Genomic DNA, 25,733 nt, shown 5'->3' with positions numbered 1-25,733 from the left:
TAAAACCTAAGCAAAACAATTGAGTTCAAACTAATCGAAAATATTGAGTAAATGCTACTTCTCCTTCTAAATTAAGTAAAACCTAAGCAAAACAATTGAGTTCATACTAATCGAAAATATTGAGTAAATGCTACTTCTCCTTCTAAATTAAGTAAAACCTAAGCAAAACAATTGAGTTCATACTAATCGAAAATATTGAGTAAATGCTACTTCTTCTAAATTAAGTAAAACCTAAGCAAAACTATTGAGTTCATACTAATACATTTTTTTGAGTTAATGCTACTTCTCTGTAAATAGTACTAATACAATTTAAGTTAGTTCTACACATTAAACAACTTGTGACACTTGATATTTACCCATTTCATATGACTATATTTAAATGATATTTACCTATTTAATATAAGTTAAATTAAATCAATTAACTCGACAAATATTGAGTTGATATTAACATTTCAAAATGTGTTAGTTTCTACATGAATTACTGCATTGCACATTTAAATTATTAGGAATAACAACATCAGTGTTATCAGAACTCTTTATTTAAGTTTTTTTTTAAAATGCAGGCAAGCATGAAAACCTGGTCTCTCTCACACACACCAGTACCAATGTAAAAAAAACTGCGCCACATTAAAGTGGAGTATAAAAGCTAGTCATCCTCGGAGTCTGTAACAATCCAGCATGTCACACACAGGGTAACTGTAGTCTACAGTGGTATCTGTAAATGCTGATATGTTAAATCCTATCTCCCTGAGATTCCCAAGTAAACATTAGTAGTTTCACATGCAAAACAATAGACCTCAAGTCCACTTTTGAAGGTTGAGTCCAGTATTTCTTTTGTTGTTGCACTGAATGTCTTAAAGGCAATGATGCACTTTTCTTTTAGGTTGAGTGCTGTAATGTTTACAACTGAGCTGATAAAGCCTGCCTGTTGTCAGGGGAGAAATTTAATTTTGACCTATATTTGCACTGTATTGTCAATTAATTGTGACTTGCCCAGTTGTTGTGTTGAGCACCATACTGTAAATCCAGAAATGACGGGTTAGTACACAAATGGAAATGCAATTGCAAACTTGTATTAACTGTTCTCAGAACCGTTCTATGGTGCTGTGGCAAGGCCCTACAGTATTGGTGGACTGGCAATATTTGATTAGATCTGATTGTCGAAGATTGTTGAAAAAAAACAACAAAAAAAAGAGCACTTACATTCTAAATGTAATTCAACTGGATCTGTGCATTAAGTCAATTTTCTTCGGTCAACACTGTTTAACTGAACGCAAACATATTTAAGTTGAACAAATTAAAACTCATCAAAGAATTCAAGGTACATTGGCATCACATTTTCAAGACAGAAGTTTTATCTTGGACAGCTTAGTAGAATCGAGCTCCAAGAAGACTTTCTGGAATACTTCAAACGTATACTTCAGGTCCTTGGGATAACCAAGATTGAGATCGTAGGTTAATCCGAAGAGGACACAGCATGCCCTGGCAATTGTTCCAAGTCCTGTCACAACTTCCACACCCTCAAGAACAATCCCGATCTCTGTGCTGTCACTGGTAGATGATGAAGTCACAGTAATTGCTACTGTGAGCTGCTCACGTTCCTCTAAGCTGTCAGTGTCCTGCAACATGAAATTGTAATCAGTGTCATAGTATAAAACATTAATATATATACATACACACACACACACACACACACACACACACACATACAATGTAGGCATATATATCACTGGACAATAAAAAGTACACACCCTGAACTGAACAGTACAATTCATAATGAATGTGGATCTTGGACATAAGCCAGCCTGTAACATCAGTCATCTATGACACTGGTTCTCAAAGGGGGTTCTCGAGGGAGTGACAGGGGGTGCCATCACACAAAGAAAAGTTAACCCATTTTGGGCAGGAGCCCCTTTCAGGGTTCTTGTTGCTATGTACAGTATATAGCAACATACATTTGTTTTTGAATAAATGTTTGAAGTTTTTCAAAAAACTTAGGTCAGGATTTAGAAGGCGTTTTTAGAATCGGCCTCAGGTCTAAATGGGTTAAAAGGTTTAAGACACTTTTGTTTTACTTTGTGATGCGTTGTGTGCTTGTAGATCAGCTATTTTTGAAACATGAAACATCTAACCAGTCTACAAAATCGCAGTTGGGTTTTGATCTGGTGACAGTGAAGCATTTTCATACCATTCAGCAACACCTCATAATCTGTTTCATCATAGGACAAAGATGATCACTCAGGAGAACAGATAACAGTATAAGTGGACCCAACCATGTTAGGAAAATACCCCTCACAGCATAATGCCACCCTCACTGTCAGGGTCAAGCATTCAGGCCTGTACCATTCTCTTGATCTACACCACACATGCCCTCGCCCACTTAGAAAAGGAAGGATGATTATTCTGACCATGTGAGGCTTTATGCTGCCCAATTACAATATCACACTGTATATACTGATCCTTGTGGAAGAATGGTGTTCATCCCTCCAGTACAGTTCAGAGATTTGTAGATTCTATGACCACGGGGCACTGCTGTTGCGGCTGATAATAGATTTGTCAAACATCTGCATCAACAACGAATGATAGTCCCATGAATTACATTCACCTACCTTGAATTCTTTGATGAGATTTTCACCACATTCTCCAAGGTATTCAACAAGGCACCGAAGGACAACCTCTCTGGTCTGCTCAACAGGTCCTCCCACCGTGTCCTGGGGAGGAGTGTAACAACTGATAAATTATACTGTACAGGCAGGAGACTAAGATTAAAGGTCAAGTCTCAATTTCTCCCCTGAGCAACAGGCAGGCTTTATAGCTCAGTGGTAAACATTTCAGCACTTGCACAAGAGACCAGTGTTCAAATCCAGGGTAGAACAGTAAAGTTACATTGAATTAGTTAAGGTAGGGTTTGTGCCATTTTTGGGTTAAATCAAAAAACATTTTGTTAAATGGTTAAAGCTCTTTATTCTGATAGCAATCATTACTATGGTGTTCAGTAACTGGAGTCTCTCCAACTGACCTGAAAATGCTTTTTGTTTACTAAAACCTGGAGATGGAGACTCCTGATACTGAACAAACACTCTATAGGCCTAGCAATGATTACAGAATACAGTGGTATTGAACACTTATTGTAACACAATAATGTCACTTACCCTACTTTTAATGCAGTTCAAATCAGATTTTTCAACACTAAATTGAAGCATAATATATTTATGTTTTGTATACAGTTATATACTGGATACATACAGCTTAAATGTCCTGCCAGTCACAAACCTGTTGATAGTGATGAACCGCACTACACACATTTTATCTCCCTGTTTTACAGAACAAGTGATTTTACATTTTATTTATAAATATTGTACCTCCAGCAATCTCAATATGTGCTTCAGCCTTTCTCCAATAGCTCCACCTTTGGCACGGTATAGTCCCAGCAGCTTGGGAGTGTAACTGTCCAACGCAGACATAAATGTAGGCTCCAGTTGCACAGTTGTTATTCTCTGGAATTCTGCACTTGTCTGAAATACAAAAAGACAAGGCAACAAAGAGACATACCATTAGTTGTCAGCACGAGTAAGACATTACGGTTGACTGATATTGTCCTAATGCATGAGGGGCTGTGTTTTTTCAATTACTTTTTTCATTTGTTATTTAAAAGAACTTAAGAAATTAGTGGAAATGGTAATTGAAAAAGAATTCCCCTCACGCATTAGAAGGCCAATATCAGTCATCAACGTAGGATTGGGACATGTTTTAAATTATATTAACAGTTAAAATGGAGTTAGAAGTTACAATGAGTTTATATAGGAAGGGTGGGGGGGGGGGGGTCTTTGGCAAAATCAAATCAGTAACTGTCTTCATTAATAGGAGTCTCATCTCTCCAGCTCTTCAATACACAGAAAATACATTTTCAGGTGGGTTGCCAATTTCATCCACATCCAATTTATAAGCTGATAACCATTTATCAGTTTAAAGGAGAAATCCGGACATTTTAAGTGTTATCTTTGATGCGTCGTTACTCACTCACCGAGGTAGGAAGTGGCGTTGAGTTTTTCCAGCGATTCCCCTGTCTGTGAGTCTGGTCGACCCCCACCATTGGCATAGTGGGAGGCGCGTGTCTAAGTGGGGGAAAAAAGCGCAGTGAGCGCTCCTCAGGAAATCACGCGAGATTTCACGCGAGAGGAAAACATTCACGTCGCTGAACATGAACGCCAGCTCGTGAGTGATAAACAGTGCGTGTGAAAGTATCAGGAGACACCATGAGGAGGATTTGTGGAAAAAAAAGAAGTTTGGAGCTGTAGAATTAGGCGATTTTCACTTCGACACGCGCCTCCCACTATGCCAATGGTGGGGGTCGACCAGACTCACAGACAGGGGAATCGCTGGAAAAACTCAACGCCACTTCCTACCTCGGTGAGTGAGTAACGACACATCAAAGATAACACTTAAAATGTCCGGATTTCTCCTTTAAATGTAATAGTGTACCAGTTCAGATTTTCTTTGTTGTCATCACTTCATATTTCACTCGTTTGTCCTGCACTCTGAATGAGCTCTCTCCTAAATGGATAACATTGGTGTTCTGACCTGACAATTATTCTCCTGTTTATTAAAGAGCTGTAGGGATCCAAGAAACTGAAAACTTTTATAGCAATGATTGCGATCACAATAGTAATTATTTTAACCAAAAGAACTTAACAGGGATTAAAATGGCAACTCACCTGAGAAGGGTCAAACAGGGAAGGCCAACGGTCCATCATGGCTGGAACACTTGGACACAGATTGATGACTTCATGTCGTCTGAGGGCAAAGGTCTTGTTCCGGAGAGCACTCAGTGTCTTAAAAGAGCAGGGGCAACTGTAATGTAGACATGGCACATGTCTAACCTCAAATGTCCTGTGCTGTAAGCGGTAATGCTGGAGAAGGTTACCCCTGGTTGTCCCTCTGAATCCGCACTTTTTACACTGCCACGGCATCTGGAGGCACATAACGAAAACAACGTAGCTATAACACATGCCTTCACAATATTTATTTTCAGATGAAAACCATCTTTGTGTCAATCAAATGTCTAGGCTGCATATCCATGCTGTAATCTATCGGTACCGATGATAGATGATAGAAATGGATCGAACACCACAATGTGTTGTGAGCTTGTAGATCACACACACACCCACACACCTGTTAACCAGAGAGATGACCAATGTGAAGAGCGCCGAGTACAGGCCTGATGCCATGGCCTCCAAACACTCCAAAGCTGTGATCTTAGGACCTGAGAGAGAGACAGACAGACAGACAGGGAGATGGAAAGACAGACAGACAGACAGAGGAACAGAGAGATAGACAAGAGGGTGACCGAGAGTGTGTGACAGCAAGGAGAGAGAAAAGACAAGAGAAGCAAAGTGCGAGAGAGAAAACATTAATCAGGAGACAATGTACAATGAGAGAGAGAAGACAACCAACCATTTCCATTCAGACAGAGTCTGACCAACAATTACCGTTCTCCATAATGAACCTAAACCCAAGTGAACCCACAATAAATCCCTCAGATAGAGACCCCTGTCTCTGGTGGCTGTCTCTCACCTGATCCATCGCCTTGGCCGGCCTCGTCAGGGCCTCCTCTGAAAGAGGTGGAGCGCTGGAGCCCTTTGACCTGGTGCTTGAAGATGGAGGAGGACAGCTCCTCTAGGGTGCAGCCCAGGAGGTAAGCAGCCTTCTGAGCCCACTCGTGACGGGCAAACTGCTTGCGACCCGCTGCAGCATTGAAGTGGAGGAGAGGAGAGGTTAGCAGGGATCTACTTGCTGGAGAAGGTTACCCCTGGTTGTCCCTCTGAATCCGCACTTTTTACACTGCCACGGCATCTGGAGGCACATAACGAAAACAACGTAGCTATAACACATGCCTTCACAATATTTATTTTCAGATGAAAACCATCTTTGTGTCAATCAAATGTCTAGGCTGCATATCCATGCTGTAATCTATCGGTACCGATGATAGATGATAGAAATGGATCGAACACCACAATGTGTTGTGAGCTTGTAGATCACACACACACACACACCCACACACCTGTTAACCAGAGAGATGACCAATGTGAAGAGCTCCGAGTACAGGCCTGATGCCATGGCCTCCAAACACTCCAAAGCTGTGATCTTAGGACCTGAGAGAGAGACAGACAGACAGACAGGGAGATGGAAAGACAGACAGACAGACAGAGGAACAGAGAGATAGACAAGAGGGTGACCGAGAGTGTGTGACAGCAAGGAGAGAGAAAAGACAAGAGAAGCAAAGTGCGAGAGAGAAAACATTAATCAGGAGACAACGTACAATGAGAGAGAGAAGACAACCAACCATTTCCATTCAGACAGAGTCTGACCAACAATTACCGTTCTCCATAATGAACCTAAACCCAAGTGAACCCACAATAAATCCCTCAGATAGAGACCCCTGTCTCTGGTGGCTGTCTCTCACCTGATCCATCGCCTTGGCCGGCCTCGTCAGGGCCTCCTCTGAAAGAGGTGGAGCGCTGGAGCCCTTTGACCTGGTGCTTGAAGATGGAGGAGGACAGCTCCTCTAGGGTGCAGCCCAGGAGGTAAGCAGCCTTCTGAGCCCACTCGTGACGGGCAAACTGCTTGCGACCCGCTGCAGCATTGAAGTGGAGGAGAGGAGAGGTTAGCAGGGATCTACTTGCTGGAGAAGGTTACCCCTGGTTGCCCCTCTGAATCCACACTTTTTACACTGCCACGGCATCTGGAGGCACATAACGAAAACAACGTAGCTATAACACATGCCTTCACAATATTTATTTTCAGATGAAAACCATCTTTGTGTCAATCAAATGTCTAGGCTGCATATCCATGCTGTAATCTATCGGTACCGATGATAGATGATAGAAATGGATCGAACACCACAATGTGTTGTGAGCTTGTAGATCACACACACACCCACACACCTGTTAACCAGAGAGATGACCAATGTGAAGAGCGCCGAGTACAGGCCTGATGCCATGGCCTCCAAACACTCCAAAGCTGTGATCTTAGGACCTGAGAGAGAGACAGACAGACAGACAGACAGAGGAACAGAGAGATAGACAAGAGGGTGACCGAGAGTGTGTGACAGCAAGGAGAGAGAAAAGACAAGAGAAGCAAAGTGCGAGAGAGAAAACATTAATCAGGAGACAACGTACAATGAGAGAGAGAAGACAACCAACCATTTCCATTCAGACAGAGTCTGACCAACAATTACCGTTCTCCATAATGAACCTAAACCCAAGTGAACCCACAATAAATCCCTCAGATAGAGACCCCTGTCTCTGGTGGCTGTCTCTCACCTGATCCATCGCCTTGGCCGGCCTCGTCAGGGCCTCCTCTGAAAGAGGTGGAGCGCTGGAGCCCTTTGACCTGGTGCTTGAAGATGGAGGAGGACAGCTCCTCTAGGGTGCAGCCCAGGAGGTAAGCAGCCTTCTGAGCCCACTCGTGACGGGCAAACTGCTTGCGACCCGCTGCAGCATTGAAGTGGAGGAGAGGAGAGGTTAGCAGGGATCTACTTGCTGGAGAAGGTTACCCCTGGTTGCCCCTCTGAATCCGCACTTTTTACACTGCCACGGCATCTGGAGGCACATAACGAAAACAACGTAGCTATAACACATGCCTTCACAATATTTATTTTCAGATGAAAACCATCTTTGTGTCAATCAAATGTCTAGGCTGCATATCCATGCTGTAATCTATCGGTACCGATGATAGATGATAGAAATGGATCGAACACCACAATGTGTTGTGAGCTTGTAGATCACACACACACCCACACACCTGTTAACCAGAGAGATGACCAATGTGAAGAGCGCCGAGTACAGGCCTGATGCCATGGCCTCCAAACACTCCAAAGCTGTGATCTTAGGACCTGAGAGAGAGACAGACAGACAGACAGACAGATGGAAAGACAGACAGACAGACAGAGGAACAGAGAGATAGACAAGAGGGTGACCGAGAGTGTGTGACAGCAAGGAGAGAGAAAAGACAAGAGAAGCAAAGTGCGAGAGAGAAAACATTAATCAGGAGACAACGTACAATGAGAGAGAGAAGACAACCAACCATTTCCATTCAGACAGAGTCTGACCAACAATTACCGTTCTCCATAATGAACCTAAACCCAAGTGAACCCACAATAAATCCCTCAGATAGAGACCCCTGTCTCTGGTGGCTGTCTCTCACCTGATCCATCGCCTTGGCCGGCCTCGTCAGGGCCTCCTCTGAAAGAGGTGGAGCGCTGGAGCCCTTTGACCTGGTGCTTGAAGATGGAGGAGGACAGCTCCTCTAGGGTGCAGCCCAGGAGGTAAGCAGCCTTCTGAGCCCACTCGTGACGGGCAAACTGCTTGCGACCCGCTGCAGCATTGAAGTGGAGGAGAGGAGAGGTTAGCAGGGATCTACTTGCTGGAGAAGGTTACCCCTGGTTGCCCCTCTGAATCCGCACTTTTTACACTGCCACGGCATCTGGAGGCACATAACGAAAACAACGTAGCTATAACACATGCCTTCACAATATTTATTTTCAGATGAAAACCATCTTTGTGTCAATCAAATGTCTAGGCTGCATATCCATGCTGTAATCTATCGGTACCGATGATAGATGATAGAAATGGATCGAACACCACAATGTGTTGTGAGCTTGTAGATCACACACACACCCACACACCTGTTAACCAGAGAGATGACCAATGTGAAGAGCGCCGAGTACAGGCCTGATGCCATGGCCTCCAAACACTCCAAAGCTGTGATCTTAGGACCTGAGAGAGAGACAGACAGACAGGGAGATGGAAAGACAGACAGACAGACAGAGGAACAGAGAGATAGACAAGAGGGTGACCGAGAGTGTGTGACAGCAAGGAGAGAGAAAAGACAAGAGAAGCAAAGTGCGAGAGAGAAAACATTAATCAGGAGACAATGTACAATGAGAGAGAGAAGACAACCAACCATTTCCATTCAGACAGAGTCTGACCAACAATTACCGTTCTCCATAATGAACCTAAACCCAAGTGAACCCACAATAAATCCCTCAGATAGAGACCCCTGTCTCTGGTGGCTGTCTCTCACCTGATCCATCGCCTTGGCCGGCCTCGTCAGGGCCTCCTCTGAAAGAGGTGGAGCGCTGGAGCCCTTTGACCTGGTGCTTGAAGATGGAGGAGGACAGCTCCTCTAGGGTGCAGCCCAGGAGGTAAGCAGCCTTCTGAGCCCACTCGTGACGGGCAAACTGCTTGCGACCCGCTGCAGCATTGAAGTGGAGGAGAGGAGAGGTTAGCAGGGATCTACTTGCTGGAGAAGGTTACCCCTGGTTGCCCCTCTGAATCCGCACTTTTTACACTGCCACGGCATCTGGAGGCACATAACGAAAACAACGTAGCTATAACACATGCCTTCACAATATTTATTTTCAGATGAAAACCATCTTTGTGTCAATCAAATGTCTAGGCTGCATATCCATGCTGTAATCTATCGGTACCGATGATAGATGATAGAAATGGATCGAACAACACAATGTGTTTGTCATGACACCTTTGTCATGACATCAAAGGTCTGACCATTGAGCAATATACTGTACACACCTAGACAACAGCAGTGGTGCTTCTCTACAATATCTTCTCCTGGTACGGCAGAAGTCCTTCTGTCTCCTGAGAGAGAGAAAAACAAAGGCAGTAGCGGTTAGAGACAATTTGACAGTGGTGCCATGCACCCAAAACAGCCAATCTACAATCTCACAACACGTCACAGATGCGACGTGTTGTGAGCTTGTAGATCGGCTACTTTCAATCCATGACACCTTTGTCGTGACATCAAAGGTCTGACCATTGAGCAATATACTGTACATACCTAGACAACCTTCTGCACTAAAGGGGAAAAATGGGAGGGTTAGAAACTAATTGTACATATATTTTAAAAAATCTGTAAATGTGAAGATCAATATACACACCTAGACACAATTTCCTTCAGAAGGAATGAGGCAGAATGACTTGGCAGAATTTCTTCTGTCTCCTGAAGGGGAAAAAAAGGCAGGTGAGAAACAGGTGGACATATGTGACCATTTCTCAAAAAGCCATTGTTCATAAAAGCAGAAAAAGTCAGGAAGAATTTTGTTTTAATTCAAAATGAGTCAATAGCCAAGTCACACTCTTCACATAGAATCAGAATCAAACTTTATTGTCACATCACATTATAGGAATATGGGTGAAATTCTTAATTGTACAGGCCCATTAATGCAGTTAAAAAAATAGATAGAATAGAATAGAAATACAGTAAAGTGTATTTAAGAGAGTGGCTAATGTACATAATAATTTAAGGGAAGGAAGTGTTTGTAATGGAGTCCAATTAAAAACATTGATCAGATCATCTGTGCATTAAAAACATTGTTCAATGAGTTCAGTGCACAGTGTCCACATGCTCAGTTCTCATTCAACAGTCTTATTACTGCTGGATAAAAGCTGTGAGGGATAGGCCTACTAGACCAGGTCTGACATAAATGTCAGAGCTTAAATCGACATGAAATAAATGCATAAACATGTAGGTTAGAGCTGCTAGCATTGCTTTAACTAAGTCCTCAGTTTCAATCCAAACATCGCGAATTCGCGGTAAAATCCGCTATTTCTACCCGATCGTTTTGAAAGGTAACACTCGTCTGTTGGCTTGTGTCTAATGTGAATCTCAAAAGACAATCATATTTTGTTAAAACTGTCGTGTAAATGTTTTTATGTTGACCCTCGCCAACCTGGGGTTGCCAGGTTGTGTTGCCAGGTTGTGTCAGAAATAAGCAACCAGGTCACCAACACCAAGCGGTTTTTGCATTTTTTTTCCACACAAACAAACACATGTACACTAGTGTGTGTATCACCTACCTAGTCAACCTATATACCATTTTAAAGGTACGGGCCTTGTGATTAAAATGATGCAAACCATTCCAAGATAACTGAAAAACTGACGCTACAATCAACGCTTAAGTCCGACATACACAAAGAACCAAAATAGCAAATCTACAAGCTAGTAGGTCGGCTATTGTCCGGTCTAAAAATGTATGAAACGCAAAAATAATCGTGCATTAAACATGTTTAACAGCGTGAAGCGCCCAGCCACATTAAACATTACACAAGGCTGAAGGCTTAAACATTATTTAAGCTAGCTTTATGCTAACACCAGGCCTCGACACTGCTAAATAGTGGAGACTGAATCATGAAACAAATCGAAATGATTTTGGAATACATTTCCAAAATCTAACGAAGCTGGATCTAAATCTAATGTAGCAAATCTACAAGCGCATGAGTTTTTAGATTGGCTATTTGTTAGCACAACATTAGCATAATGTTGCTTCATGAAGCTGGCGCCATATCATATTATCCCACAGTACAACTCTCAATCTAACAACGTCAACACACTTATTTTACATGTGTTATATTCACATTTACAACAAAAACGGCAGAAAAGCAGAGCACATACCTTTCTTTCGAGTTGTGTGAAGTGGTTGGTAGTTCTGTACCAGTCAGAACGTTCCAGAAGGAAGTGTGGGAAAAAAGGCGCATTTTGACAGGAAGTGAGCACTATGGAATTCTGGGACTTGGAGTTATCTTGCTCAAAATTGGATAAATGAACGTTTTTTTTGTATTTAAAAACAGTAGAGTGTGTATTGTTGATTTTTGCATCATGAATATGTTGCCGGGTAGACCTTAAAATGAAAGATATCCTCAGACAGAGCGATTAATAAGTTAAATGAATGTCTTCTGGTGATCAAGTTATTTGACCAATCAAGGGAAAGGGGTGGAGTCAACTACTCAGCTCTGTAAGATTTACTTAATACAATTAAGTTGGATTCAAACAATATTCTCAGAATGATTTCAGCCTTAAAAACTAACAGATAAAATTAAGTTAGATTTAAATATCATTCTCAGAATCATTATATTTTATTTAACTAGAATGAGTGCATTCCAATTATAGATATTTTTATGTAATGTTAACTCAAATAATAGCCACAAAATCAAGGACACAATTATATTGAGTATATTTTACTTCATATATTGTGTAAATAATACTACACAGAAAAGTCATTTATGACAGTGCATGGCAAGGCCTGGGTTTTATTTTTAAAATACAGGTTACACTGACCCTTATATGAACAGGCAACTAAACCCAGATAAAATCTCACAGGTATTTTAGAATGATACATAACATGAAACAGTCGTCCCTCTTGGGATCGAAAGGTTCTCTGTTCGAATCCTGCCTCCTCCTGGCTGCGTGTCCTTGAGCAAGACACTGAACCTAACTATGAGGCTGGCTTGCATGGTTTCCTCTGCCTTTTTTTGTTTTTGTTTACACAAAAAGTGTTTTCCTCTGTCAAAGTAAATCTTCTACATGTCAGTCAGGAATAATGTCAAAGCAAATGTATCCAGGTAAATCATACGTAAATAGGTATCATACATGTTGGTGATTTGCCAATGTATAAAATCATTTTGCCTGAAGTATTATACTAGCCAGTTCTAAATGAACCAAATGCTGTGGGTTAATTTAACCCGGTTAAATTACCAAACTTACCAATAATATTAATCACAATTCATTTTTTAAATGTTTTATATGTTTTTCTACTCAAATTATGCTGACTGACCTTTATTTTGGATAAATACCATAATTTCAAAGACGTTTTCATATACAGTATATAGGTTTAAAGTGCTCATAAATGGCCTAGTGCCCTAGTTGCTTCTTTTGAGCTTGTTTTCCTACACCTGGTTGCTTATTTCTCTCACAAAACCTGGCAACGCTGAGGCAAATATCTATGCTCTCGAAAATAGCAGATCTACAAGCTCACAACGCGTCGCGTCCGCCACGTGTTGTGAGCTTGTAGATCTATTATTTCCGACGCAGTCCTGTAGATGGCGATAGTGAGGCGACTCCTTTATAACAGCCGAGGAAGTCCCATGCGTGTTGACTTTTTCTCTATCCAACATGGCGACGGCCAAGAAGTGGAAACGCGTGGCGGCCGGACAGGACGGCTTTCTGACCGTAAACGCGTCCAAGAAAGCCGCGGACCTGTACAGCACTCGAAAGAAACGTGTGAGCAAGAACAAGAAGAAGAACTGGAACAAACACAGCGACGTCCAGGATGTGGAGCAGTTTCTGGACGACTTCAGGCTCCAGGAGAGGGCCGTAGGGTGAGTGTGAGCATGGGGCCTGGCCTGGCATGGCCTGGCCTGGTCTGGTCTGGTCTGGTCTGGGGGAGATGGGGAAACATTTCATGAAATGGAATGGTTTTTTTAATGGAGAAAATAGCTGTTTATCCTGTATCTCTTCTGATTGGATGAAATTGGTATCCGGAGTTCCCGACCTGAGCATGTTCTGTTTATTAAAATAGCTGAAGAGACGGGGAGACTCCTGTTACTGAACACACACTCTAAAGCTCATTACTATCAGAATATAGAGCTTTAGCTCATTACTATCAGAATATAGAGCTATTACTATCAGAATATAGAGCTTCAGCTCATTACTATCAGAATATAGAGCTAAAGTTCATTACTATCAGAATATAGAGCCATTTAAAACGTATTTTAACAAAATAAAACTCCTTTACCGTACCAAGTTTCAGCCACAGTTAGTCTTTACATTTAGTACTTCTTATAAATTCTACGTACAAATACGTTTTTTTTGGTGCCCCATATGGGTTTGTTTTTGTCGTGAAACCGTTTCAGTTGTAAGCAAAGTTGCTTTTTTCTTCATTTGAATTGCAAATAAGAAATTACCCACACATCATACATGGTGGTTAAAAAACATTTGAGTATAAAACACTAAGTCCAACTCAGGACTTGTTCCTCTGACAAACAAAGGGGGTCTCATTGGCCTGCCTTTAAAATAACCTATGGTGAAATAATATGGAGGCAACCACAGAACAGTTTTCTCAGCAGATTATCCTACCTGAGACATGATGATGACAATATTTTTCATTCAACAGGGGTCTTCTATCTGAGAAGACAGATGAAAGCCTGTTCTTTGTGGATCTTGGCAACCAGGAGAAAACCCCACAGAAGGGTAAGCATTTTAAAATGTTCTGCCGCACCGCTTGTGCATATTTTGATATAATGACTAGCCTAAACCCAGTCTTCCTTCTAACGGATTGTACTCTCACATATAGCCTCTGTTGCAACTATGCCTTATTGATGCCCATTAGTTTCAACCTGCCGTCCCTGTTTTTGGCATGTCATAGGTGAAACATTTCAAAGGTACATAGAATAGCCAAACTACGCGTAATTTATAGGTCGGCTGTTTTCGCCATGTGACAGTGTTGTGTGATGAAGTATCAAACAGGGCTTAAGTGGTTAAGATGCCATGCTCGTCAGTATTGTGCTGTGAAGATACATTTTTTTCTTCTCTGTCTGAAGAACGACAACCACCTCCTGTTACGGGGAAGAGGAGGAAAGGGAAGGTGTCACGCCCTCTGAGGATCGATCTGATACTGAAGAATGACTCCCTGGTCCCGCCATCCAAAGAGTAAGTTTAGTCTACACCACGCTTTCTCTTTTTTTACTCCCTGCAAGGTTAGACTCGTCTTTGCAGCAGTCGTCATTCATCATTCACAACAACAAAGTTTTTCTTTCAATGTTTCTTGATTGGATCCATTTACAACAGTCCCTTCCAGATCACCTGCATGGTACGGTACAGGACCGCATGGGACCCTTTTTTCGCCCTCTCCACTGCCAACTGACCCGCACCGGGTCACAGCACCCTAACCGTTTTTTAGCTGCCCCTTTCTTTGTTGTCTTTACTTTTGGTACTAACCGTTCGGAATGGGTAGAGTTATTCGGTCTGTCAACTTGCCATGGCTTAGCAAAAAGTTGAATATGCTATCGCTGAGAGGTAGATGCCTTTTGTAAATTCAGACTAAACCCTAAGGCAGTCCTAATCGTTTCAAGATAATGCAGCTGTGAAGGATAACAAAACAATTTTTTTTGGTTTTTTTCGCCAACGAACAAAGCCAACATCGTCTCTCTTTAGTGTTGCCTACATACATTTATTTCTCTTTCAGCAATCCTCTTTTGAATCTCTCCTGCAGTGTTAAATAATTGATAATACATTTTTATATTCGGCTCATTAACAGAACATGACTGGTTATAAGATCAGGCATGCAAATTAATATGCTGACTTTGTGAATAGGAAGGTGAATGGGTGCAAGTGCACAGCCCCCTGCAACCTACACTAAGCTTAGTTCTGGGAAATAAAGCAAGCATATCCTTCTATATTTCAGAAGCTTGAGCTCTTTGGTTGTCGTATGGGTTGCTGTCATACAAGTCATTTCTAATACTTTGTGTGTCATTTACAACTAGCAAGCTCTGCATTGTGCAGAATATTTGAACAGAGGCAGGGAAACTTGAGCAGAAAAATTAATAATGCAGATCCAATGCAAGCAACAAACTAACGAATAGAAAATGTTTGCTTGCATAGTCCTGTAGGAAGCAAACGCAGCAGTTTACTGCACCTCCTTATCCAGTTTTAACCACAGCATCCGTGCTGTCCCTATTTTGGGCACGTCAATATACTGTAGGTGAAAATTCATCAGATATGGCAGACTCATGGATTGGTTTCTTTCTAGCTGATTCACAAATCACAGATTAGGACCTGGCTTAACAACATGTTTCAGTCAAGAGATTTTGTTTTGCTTCATTCCATGAGATATACAAGCTCACAATGAGATGCTGTGTAAGCTTGTAGATTTTAGATTGGCTATTTTCGCTGGGCAGCACCATTGTTCGACAAAGGATAGACAAAGTGGTTAACCTTCTCGCCGTGCTCCATATATTCAGCTATTTATTCATAGCGGCTATTCTGCCTCTTTCCTCCTCCAGTGTGCTTTCCCACCAGCAACCCAACGCCAAGAAGCTCCGACGCACGGCAGAGAGGATCGAGAACCAGGCTGCCAAAGGCAAGGTGTCACAGAGGCAGAAACGGCTGTTGAACCTTCGCCCGGTCACTCTGACGACCAAGAAGGCAGTGACCGAAACCGGCAAAAACCCAGAGAGAAGCTTCTTTGACCTTTGGGGAGGTGAAGGTGAGTGGTGTAGATAAACCCATTAAGAGATTCCGCAAATGCCCTCCAAGAACCCCCCCCCCCCCCCCCCCCTAAATATGCATTTGGCCACGGACCCTCCATCTGAAATTTTTTTGGCACAGGGACCCTCCCTCCCCAAAAGAGAACTCTCCAGAAATTTGTGTTGAAAATGCAAAATTATTCAAAAATGTTGAAACGCTTTCAAGATTTGTTTCAAAAATAGCAGATGTACGAGCTCTCAGCACGGCAGAAAGTGGCGAGCTGTAGATCTGCTATCTGGTTTTCCGGTTTTAATGCGTGTCCAGTGATGAACCCATCCTTGCGCTCCCAGTATTCCCTCTGGGAATGTGAAGATCACCCTGGAGCTCAGGGGGGATGTTTTGTGAACAGGCCCCTGGGATCTGAGGATGCCAACACACAAATGTAGAATAGTCCCATCACTGCCAGTAATCCGTGGCACACAATGCAACCATTTCTTCAGCTCATCTGTGTATCAAAGTTGTCCTCCATCCAGTTATTGAAAATCAGTAAAATCCTAAAGACACAATCTGTCTTTTAATTAATGTAACAAATCCGAACTTGTAAAAAATACCTTAAAGCAGGGCTCCAGTCTGCCACCAATTTGCTAACATTTGCCACTGTAAAATTGTAAATCTGGCCAGTGCCACTAAAAGAATTGATGGTGCTGCTGCCACTTTACTTACTTATTGGTGGCATTTCTCTCTGCCTCGTGCTGTATAGTCTATTGTGATGGCCTTCTCCTGCACATAGAAGTAGCAACCTGAAGTGTTCCGTGCCTCGAAAAAAACTGGGATACAGCATTTTGTTGTGTCCAAAGTATGTGCTGCTGCCACTAACTGATGAACTTGGTGGCAGACTGGCAGTACCACCGGTGTAAAATGTTAGTCTGAAGCCCTGCCATAATAGATAAAGTAATTGTTTAGAACTCTAGCCAGCTTAATGGAACAACCCATTGCTAACCCATTGCTGTACTACATTTATGTACTGTTGTAATATTTAGCTTTTCTTTCAATTTCCTTTAAATAGTAGCTACAGAGACGGAGGACCAAGGTGACCAATGGTACCTTCAACAGACTTGCAAGAAACGCATCTCGGTGAGCGTTTGAGTTTTAAGGTTTTATTGTTATTAGTGTGGTGTGTGTGTTGCTGGAGGTTAACTAACACAGCTGTGATTTGGGTTGTCAGCGTCCAGAGAGGATGAATGAGAAGCCCTCTATTCTCCCTGCAGTAGAAGTGATCGCTCCGGGTGGATCCTACAACCCAGACTTCTTTGATCATCAGGTAACCCTCTCTCTAGTCTAGTGATTAGTTTCACTTTTCCTCTAGCATTTTCTTAATATCTAACTAACCTAGCTCTCTACTTGCACTCGACTTACTTACTATTAACGCACTGTTAATGAATTCTCGTTGACTGAAACCATCTGCCATTCTAGTAAGTATAAATGTGGAACAAATTTGAATTGATTACTGCAATTCCTCGTTGACAACCATCTGCCATTCCTCGTTGACAACCATCTGCCATTCTCATATAAGTGAGGGGCAAATTTGAATTGACTATAATTAAAGGACATTCTCAATCTCACAAACTACTGGACTGATAAGTGCCAAATATCTTGTCCACGCTGCCAGTAGGCCACAGACTGTTTTTATTATGAAATACTTTTTGAAATATTTAACTTTGAGTCAGTGGGGCTGTAATTAACACTTAAACCTTGCCCAAATTTGGAGTCCTACATCATAGACCAGGGCAACTCAAGCTTTTTTGCAACAAGGACCTCTTCCATGTGATCAATATTTTTGAATGTGGTGATGATGCTAAAATGTTGCCTCACCACCCAGGTTTGAACTAACTAGAACGATTCCCTTACTGTAGGTCGTAGCTATATTTGTTCCATTACTGGCGTCTCAGTAACTCTTACATTCATCGAACTAGGCATTGCAGAGCCAATATAGAGCAGGATTCAGCAAATTCATTGCCCATTTCTTGCCTCAAATGTTTGGAACAAACTAACATTAGATGACAGAACCGTGCATAGACTGTATGCGGAACCCAGTTGTGAAAAATGGAAAGGGCAGAATGCCATTGTAAATGGGTTTTAATTAGAATGTGAACAATTCAGTTGCCTGAAAAGTAGACGCGTGTGTCCCGTGATGAACCCATCCTTGCGCTCCCAGTATTCCCTCTGTGGGAATGTGAAGATCACCCTGGAGCTCGGGGTGGATGTTATGTTAACAGACCCCTGGGATCTGAGGATACCAACACAGTTCATATGAACAGGCTTTTAGGTTTTTAACCCCGTTCTAGGTATAGTTATGACTGATGCTGTTCCTCTTGAGTCAACTTGAGTCAACTTGAGCACTAACTAAGTCCCATCCTCCTGTGTTTCCTATGGTAACAGGCCCTGCTAAAGGAGGCTCATGAAGTGGAAGTTAAAAAAGAAAAGGCGTTGACAAGACTAAAGAAACAGTTGGCTGTCGACAGGGCAAGCAAAGCCACAGAGGTACAGTACATGTTGGTCTTCCTTATTTTGTTTATGATATTCCATCTCTCCTCTGCTGGGCTTGTGTGCAGCTTTCTTCTCGTGTTAAGATCCAGTTCTTGAGATGATTGAAACCTCAGTTTTGGTCCTGATTGTGTGCGTGTTCTGTCTTTAGGAGGACAGGTTCCAGGAGCAGGTGGAAGGACTCGTAGTGGACGATGAGGAAGAGGAGGAGGCCGAGGATGAAGAGTCACCGCCCGTGGGAGCCGTCTCGCAGGCGGAGAAGAAGACTGAGAAACAGAGGAAAAAAGCGAAGGCACTAAAGTTCAAGGTAAGGCCAGGCGATGAGCAGCTTCTACTGGTCTGTGCTTTTCAGTACTTGGGCTGTTTATTAACCACTTTCAGCCTGGTGCCCCCATTTGGGCATGTCCTAGGTAAACAGTTATGCTATTTTAGCATTTATACAACGGTGTATATAGGACTGAATTGGTTAAAATATAACGTCGTCTGTTGCTATTTCTCAATCACACAATTGGACCGCTTTTGATTGAAAGAGCTTTCATAATGTACATAACATTTAGTAAGCAAAACATCTGTCTGTTTTTGGGGTAAAATATTGTGTAACTTGGCATGGTGCAAGATGGTATGTACTGACACTCTGCTAAAGTGTGATACTTTTTCCTATCCTGTTTTCATAATGCGATCACCTTGCCCTTGGTAATAACGAAGTGGTTCTGATGAACAAGGGGTTCAGAATCTTGGCTCGGCGTCTCAATGTTTCCCTCGTCCTCTCTCCACACAACCACAGGCGCAGCGGCGGAAAATGGCCAATCAGCTGGCAGGACGACGGCAGCAGCTGTTCCAGCTGCGTTCCCTCAAAGCCTTGGTCAAACAGCGGGAGCAGAGGACCAAGGAGAGGCGGGCACAGCGGAAGGCCAACGAGGAGGCGGCCTTGAGTCAGCCCAAACGCATCGGCAGACAAAAGTATGTCCTAGGGCAGTCCTTGGTGATTATTTTATCGATAACCTTTTTGATCGAATAATTGAGAAGCGACTTTTTTATATATAATTTTTTCCCAACAATCCAGGGTGATATATTTTTGCGTCTAAATTGATTAGCCCATTTATCCCCATTTGAAAATAGCCGATCTACAAGTTGACAGCGTATTTCGATGTGACATGTTGTGAGCTTGTAGATCAGCTATTTCTTACATTTTAGGGGAATTTAAAAAAATATTCCCAAATATTTTTTGATTTACTGTTGTACCCCTATGTCCAAACCATTCCCCAACAACTTTTCTCTCTGCTATTGAGACTTTAATGTTAAATGTACATATTATTGTAAGAAATAAGTTGGAAGTGTGCAGATGTTCTCAATGCTTTCATCATGGCTGGACATTTGCACTTGCAGCTTTGAACTTTGTAATAGCCATCTAGCCTTTCTTTATGGTGTGGCTGAATGTCTAGATGCTATGTCCAGGACATCACAGTATGAAGTGTGTAGCGGGGATGGAACCGCACTTGTTGTCTCTAATAGTTCCTGTTTGCTGCTCATATTCAGGTTCCACCCACAGGACATGGAGGTACAGCTGAGTGATGAGTTGGCGGGCTCCCTACGCAGACTCAAGGTACTGCATTAATACCGCCATTACAACTTTATTTTTCTTTACCCATTTCTCTCACTCTACTACTGTGTGTCGAGGAGGGCTTCCCTTCTCTTAAGTGTGTTGAACGACAGTTTGTCTCTCCTGTGTGTTGAGAAGGGATTCATATCACAATATTAACCACTTGAACCCTTTATACTTTTTTGACGGAGTCCCCCAGGGTTTTATACTTGGCACACTCCTTTTCCCCTCTACACCAAATATCTTTCCAAAACTAGCCCCTATTTTCGGTAAATGTTCGCCCCCAGAATTGGGACACTGTTTCAAGTGTTTGCTCTCAGGGTTTGTCTGTGTATGTCCTCTGTAAAGTAGACCAATCACAGCTCATGCTGCTACATGCATGATGTCAAACGGTTCCCTCTCTGGCTATACACTAACAAAGCATAAACCTTTTCACATCGCTTTATCGACCGTCCCAGTAATGGCCCATAGGTGATCCCAGACATTTGGGTGGGGGTATATTTACTTATTCATGATTGTCTGTCGGCAACAAACTAACGTTAGATGGGTGCTTCTACGTGCTGAGACTGTTTGTGGAACCCAGTTGGGAGAAATGGAGAAGAGTAGGATGCTATTGTAAATGTTTTAAATTAGAACGTTCAGTTGCCAGAAAAGTAGACTTGTGTGTCCAGTGATGAACCCATCCTTGCGCTCCCAGTATTCCCTCTGTGGGAATGTGAAGATCACCCTGGAGCTCTGGGGGGATGTTACGTTAACAAACCCCTGGGATCTGAGGATACCAACACGCATAGAAATGAAGATCAGATTCAGAACTGGTTTGTGATGGCATCCAAGTAAATGATTGGTAATCGTCAGATTCCGAAAGATAAAATCCATGGGGGGGTGGTGGGGGGGGGGGGGGGAGAGTGCAAGTGTCAAGCTTAATATCGTTGCTGCTGGGCCATTCAACACCCTTTACGTCTGTGTTTGTAAAAAAAATATTGAACCAATGAAAGTTAAAAAAAAGTTAGCTGGTTTTGCTGACTCAAGGCTCCACCCCTTTTGACCCCCAACCTCATTGTGAGCTTGGCGGTCCATTTAGCTGTACTTATCAATGATGAACAAAACCTCCTAACTCCACTTTTTTCTTTTCCTGAAAAATGAACATTTTGGAGTTGGCTGGTTACTGCTGGACAGCAGAGATATAACAAATCAATTTAGAAAACTTTCTTACAGAGTGGCAGTGTTTGAAGTCATAATTAACACTGATTAACCAGGGCATTGTGTAATCCAGTTGCGAGAGCGAGGCAGGAACAGGATGCCGTTGTAACCGTTTTCATAACTTGCCCAGATGTTGTCTGTGCTAGTTCATGTGTTCCACTTTTGTATTTTTTTTAAGAAACGTGTACAGTGAGGTCCTGGCACAAGCTAAATTCAAAAAGATTGTTTTTTTTTCTTCAGATCACCACAGTACTTGCATGCCCACAACCAGTTTGAACCACTGAACACTACATTTGTGTGGCTTTGTTAAAAAAAAATCCCTGGCAAATGAGCCGTAATAAATTATAATTGCCCTCTATAACAAAAATTTTAAACTCCTTAAATATTTTATTTTAGAAATAGTTCATATTTCACTCAATAAGTTGTCATTTGACCATGTGTGGTCCAGCCCTATGGACTGCATGTGCTAATAAAAAGTATTTAACATATTTATTTGACGCTTACATTAATCTTAGGAAGTATTAAGGTGGTTTTTAGTTGGCACATGCATTCCCTAGGGCTGGACCACATGTGGACATATGACATCATCATCACGGGAGTGGTCCCTATTGAGCGAAAGTTAAAATATTTAAGGTGTTTGAAATCTTTTGTTATAGAGGGCAATTGTAATGTATTAAGGCTTATTAGCCAGGGATCCTTTTAACAAACTGCCCACCTAGTATAGTCTCGCATGGCCAGACTGTTGCCGCCCACAATTTTCAAATGTTTCCGGTCATACAGTCTGGGACTCGGAAGCTCTGATCATGATTAGAATATAAACCGGATGTGAAGCCTCCTCCCCACTTCCGTTTCGTCTTTACAGTCGTGCAAATTTATTCTAATATAAATACAAATCATCTAAGTATATATAGCTTGCTGCTTAGCAGAAATGGAAATTGGAAAATAAAATGTAAAGATATTTTAAAATATATATTTTCGTGAACGGAAGTGCCAGTTTCCTCTCTCGGATTTCGGGAGTTGTAGTTCCAGACTCTATATAGCATTCAGAGATTGTGGAATAGTTGTCTGGCTAGGCGAGACTACACCTAGTACCTCGCTATTAACACATCCACCGCCAAGGGCTAATCTCATAATGTACTCACCAGTGCCAAGGTGTTTTTGTTGTTTTTTTGTTTTTTTGATGTCGCCATAGATCTTGTTAAAATCCTTAAGATTGAGCTCTACACGGTCTGTTTACATCCCCGAGATCTCCCTGTATCTCCCAGTGAAGATCGCGTGTCAAACGGGGCATCCATGTTTGAGTTAGAGCGGATTACGTTAAACAGTGAAATGCGAGGAGAAAACTACAGGAAGAGAATTGAGTTTCAGTTTCGTCTGTAGAATGGGAGCGGGCGTGATCGTCAAAACCGGATCCCAAATAATTCCGTTTCCGGTCATCAAACCGGAAACGGAAGTGGATCAAAAAAATTCCGAAAGTGCACCCGGACCGCGCATGCGCGAAAAGACCGCAGCCCGTAGGGCTACGGTCTCGGCGCTTAACAGTTGGATTTAACGGACCGTAGGACTACGTTCTTGGCGGTGGATGTGTTAATGGCTAAGTATTTGATAACGAAGACATACTGATATTATCTCTTGACGTTTCCTTGTATGCATCGATAAACCGCATTAACAACTTAAACCAAACCTAAATATGAAGTGTGTTCATACTTTGAACAGGGTTCCCCAGGGCTCTGTACTAGGTCTGTTGCTTTTTCTCCTCTACACCAAATATCTCGACCAAAATAGTTGATCAACCAGCTCGGTCCAAAGCTTCCAGAAAATGTTGATCCGTATATGTTTGCCCCAGAGTAGAGACATGGGGCTTATGCAGTTAACAGACCCTGTCATTGACGCATCAATCCCATTTTCCCTAGTTATTTCCCCCCCCCCCCTCAAGTGCTATAGTTGCTTTTACTTTGTGGGGGATATTGAAATAATTGTTAAATGTTTTACTGCTCAGTTAGACATTTTCTCCTTTGACATGTAATCTCTCTGTGTTGCAGCCAGAGGGCAGTGTCCTCAAAGACCGCTTCAAGAGCCTTCAGAAGAGGAATCTGATAGAACCCAGAGAGAGAGCCAAGTAAGGACCTTCTCTCCTCTTATTTAACTTATCACAAAGCCTCCCAGTATCTGATGATGGAAATGTTGCTTATAACTATTAGAATACATAGATCATGAATACAATATAATTTTATAAGTTCTTGCTATAATCTTTGTCTTTCTTATTTCTTTCGCCTCTGTCCTGCCTCCCCTTTTTTATTCATCTTAGGTTCGTGAGAAAGCACAAGATAAAGTACCAGGAGAAGAGGGCTTTCAGAGAGATCACCTAAAGTCCATCTGACCACGGAAGATCTGGCTTTGTCTACAGCCACAGTAAATCAATAAACTGTATATTATATATACAAACAGGCACTCTGAAAAGTGCCTGCTGTTCACAGCCTGGTTATTTGAACAAGACTATTTTGCAGGTCTTGTGTGTCTGTCATATCATGACTATTACAGTTGCTTACAAATGTATATGCCACCCACAAAGACTGGCATTTCTGAAGTTTGAAATACCCACTTGTGTTAAACAAGACTCAAAGTGCTGGAGATCTGTTTTGTTTTACTTAATATATCATACTATTGAGCTTTATAAAATTACAATGCCTTGTAATTTATGAACGCTGTCAAATTGGAACTCCACACTGTGTTGCAGTTGATGATAACATACTGCTACGGATGGTTTGTGTTTTGTATTCAAATTGTGGGTGATTCTTCCTGCTAATAAAATAATGATGCAATATTCCACTGAGGCTGTCGTATATCATGCATTCAACCACTTGAACCCATGACTGGAGTCCCCCAGGGCTCTATACTAGATTATCTAGTAGTTTTTCCCTCTACACCAAATCTCCTTGCTCAATGTCCGCTCTACAAGCTCAACATGTTGCAAGCTTGTAAATCTGCTATTTTCACTGAATAGGCACTCCGATTTGCAGGGGTTCACTCTCCATTTCGACATGCTGCCACTCCGACATTGACTTCTAATTGTCGGAGTGGCGGTACCATCCATAAAAAAACACATTCCGCCACTCCGACAAAGTTATGTTCACTGTGTCGAAGTGGCGGTATGTTCCATTTTGGGAATAGTCCCACCATTCCGACAAGGGTAAAGTGCGTAATGGAGATTATTATTATTACCCCTATTGCTTTATGATCACTACTCCGGACATGTACCATGTAAACGGGACGGCCCGCCTGGTCGAAACACCAAAGAAACAAGGAATCCACCCGATAACACATTCTATTAGAGCGGAAAACCTTATCTCATAACTGGAACGGTGGTGCGCTCGTTAAACATTGGACTCTCAACCCCAGCTATACGTGATCGAATCCCAATGCTGATGCTCCTTTTATGAAAACCGCTGACCTTTTTTTTTGCCGATAAAGTATAGTTATGGACAGTGGTGTAAAGTAACTAAGTACATTTACTCAAGTACTGTACTTAAGTACGATTTTGAGGTATTTTTACTTTACTGGAGTATTTCCAAATTTCTATACTTTTACTTCTACTCCATTACATCTCAGAGGTTAATATTGTACTTTTACTCCACTACAATTATTTGAAAACTTTAGTTACTAGTTACTTTGTAGATTTTGATTATTATTACAAAACATACTGTAACCACATTGTGAGCTTGTAGATTTTTGAAAAGATGTTTTATGCTTTTTGAACTTGTGAAATGTGACTGACATTTAGTACTTTTACTTTTGGTACTTTAAGTACATTTTGATGCCAATACTTTTGTACTTTTACTCAAGTACATTTAGATTTCAGGACTTTTACTTGTAACAGAGTATTTCCATTGCAGTATTGATATTTTTACTTCAGTAAAAAATGTGGGTACTTTTTCCACCACTGGTTATGGACAAAACCATGACGGAGGCGCGCAGTCTCAAGCGAACTTGAGCCACGAGAGGCACCACCGAGCGAGCTAAAGCGAGCGAGTTGCCGTGCCGAACGTTGCGAAGTTCGCTTGAGCCTACTCAGCGCCGTCCGAGTTACGTACCGATAGGGACAGAATAGTAAATCATGTTTTAGGGCAAGCGTTTGCCCCAAACTGTGTGAGTGTGTGTGTGTGTGTGTACATTTCGGCCATTTGAAAATAGCAGATCTACAAGCTGGTCGCCATGCCGCGTTATTATGGATCCCACGCCAGCTCTTGGAAAACCCCGCCCCCGCAAGCTAGTTTAGATGGAGGCCCCGCCCCTTCATTTCACTTCCGTCTACGTCAGTCGCTGTGTGAGAGAGAGAATACAACATTTA

The 25,733-nt window shown here is 42.1% G+C and overlaps 2 protein-coding genes across 2 annotated transcripts; one reads left to right on the top strand and one right to left on the bottom strand.

The window, feature by feature from the left end:
• Positions 1-6,518: 6,518 nt before the first annotated feature.
• On the bottom strand, positions 6,519-12,971 carry LOC308085215 (uncharacterized protein; the record flags this gene model as incomplete). The annotated part of the gene is made up of 12 exons (XM_080428297.1): positions 6,519-6,742; positions 6,945-7,035; positions 7,323-7,601; positions 7,804-7,894; positions 8,206-8,376; positions 8,687-8,777; positions 9,085-9,255; positions 9,594-9,659; positions 9,859-9,875; positions 9,959-10,020; positions 11,473-11,604; positions 12,885-12,971. 8 exons carry the CDS (start codon positions 12,969-12,971, stop codon positions 8,232-8,234), a joined length of 771 nt encoding a protein of 256 aa, XP_080284423.1. The 3' UTR covers positions 6,519-6,742; positions 6,945-7,035; positions 7,323-7,601; positions 7,804-7,894; positions 8,206-8,231.
• nop53 (NOP53 ribosome biogenesis factor) lies at positions 12,960-24,211 on the top strand. Its single transcript, XM_080429602.1, has 12 exons — positions 12,960-13,175; positions 13,970-14,046; positions 14,397-14,505; positions 15,858-16,060; positions 17,108-17,175; positions 17,267-17,362; positions 18,481-18,582; positions 18,737-18,892; positions 19,370-19,545; positions 20,122-20,188; positions 23,428-23,504; positions 23,694-24,211. The coding sequence occupies exons 1-12, from the start codon at positions 12,970-12,972 to the stop codon at positions 23,752-23,754; spliced, it is 1,398 nt and encodes a 465-aa protein (XP_080285728.1). The 5' UTR covers positions 12,960-12,969; the 3' UTR covers positions 23,755-24,211.
• The last annotated feature ends 1,522 nt before the right edge of the window (positions 24,212-25,733 follow it).

Source organism: Gymnoscopelus braueri, assembly GCF_963280865.1.
Source record: "Gymnoscopelus braueri genome assembly, chromosome: 5".
Taxonomy (NCBI): domain Eukaryota; kingdom Metazoa; phylum Chordata; class Actinopteri; order Myctophiformes; family Myctophidae; genus Gymnoscopelus; species Gymnoscopelus braueri.
Note: the sequence above shows the minus strand (reverse complement) of the source record. Positions and strands in the feature narration are given on the sequence as shown.

What these genes read in the sequence shown, in the direction of transcription:
- nop53 (XM_080429602.1), top strand. Translation starts at nt 12,970, where the DNA reads ATGGCGACGGCCAAGAAGTGGAAACGCGTGGCGGCCGGACAGGACGGC. An exon ending in TGACCTTTGGGGAGGTGAAG is followed by an intron (nt 16,061 to 17,107) that starts GTGAGTGGTGTA and finishes TCCTTTAAATAG; the next exon opens with TAGCTACAGAGACGGAGGAC. An exon ending in GGGCAAGCAAAGCCACAGAG is followed by an intron (nt 18,583 to 18,736) that starts GTACAGTACATG and finishes TTCTGTCTTTAG; the next exon opens with GAGGACAGGTTCCAGGAGCA.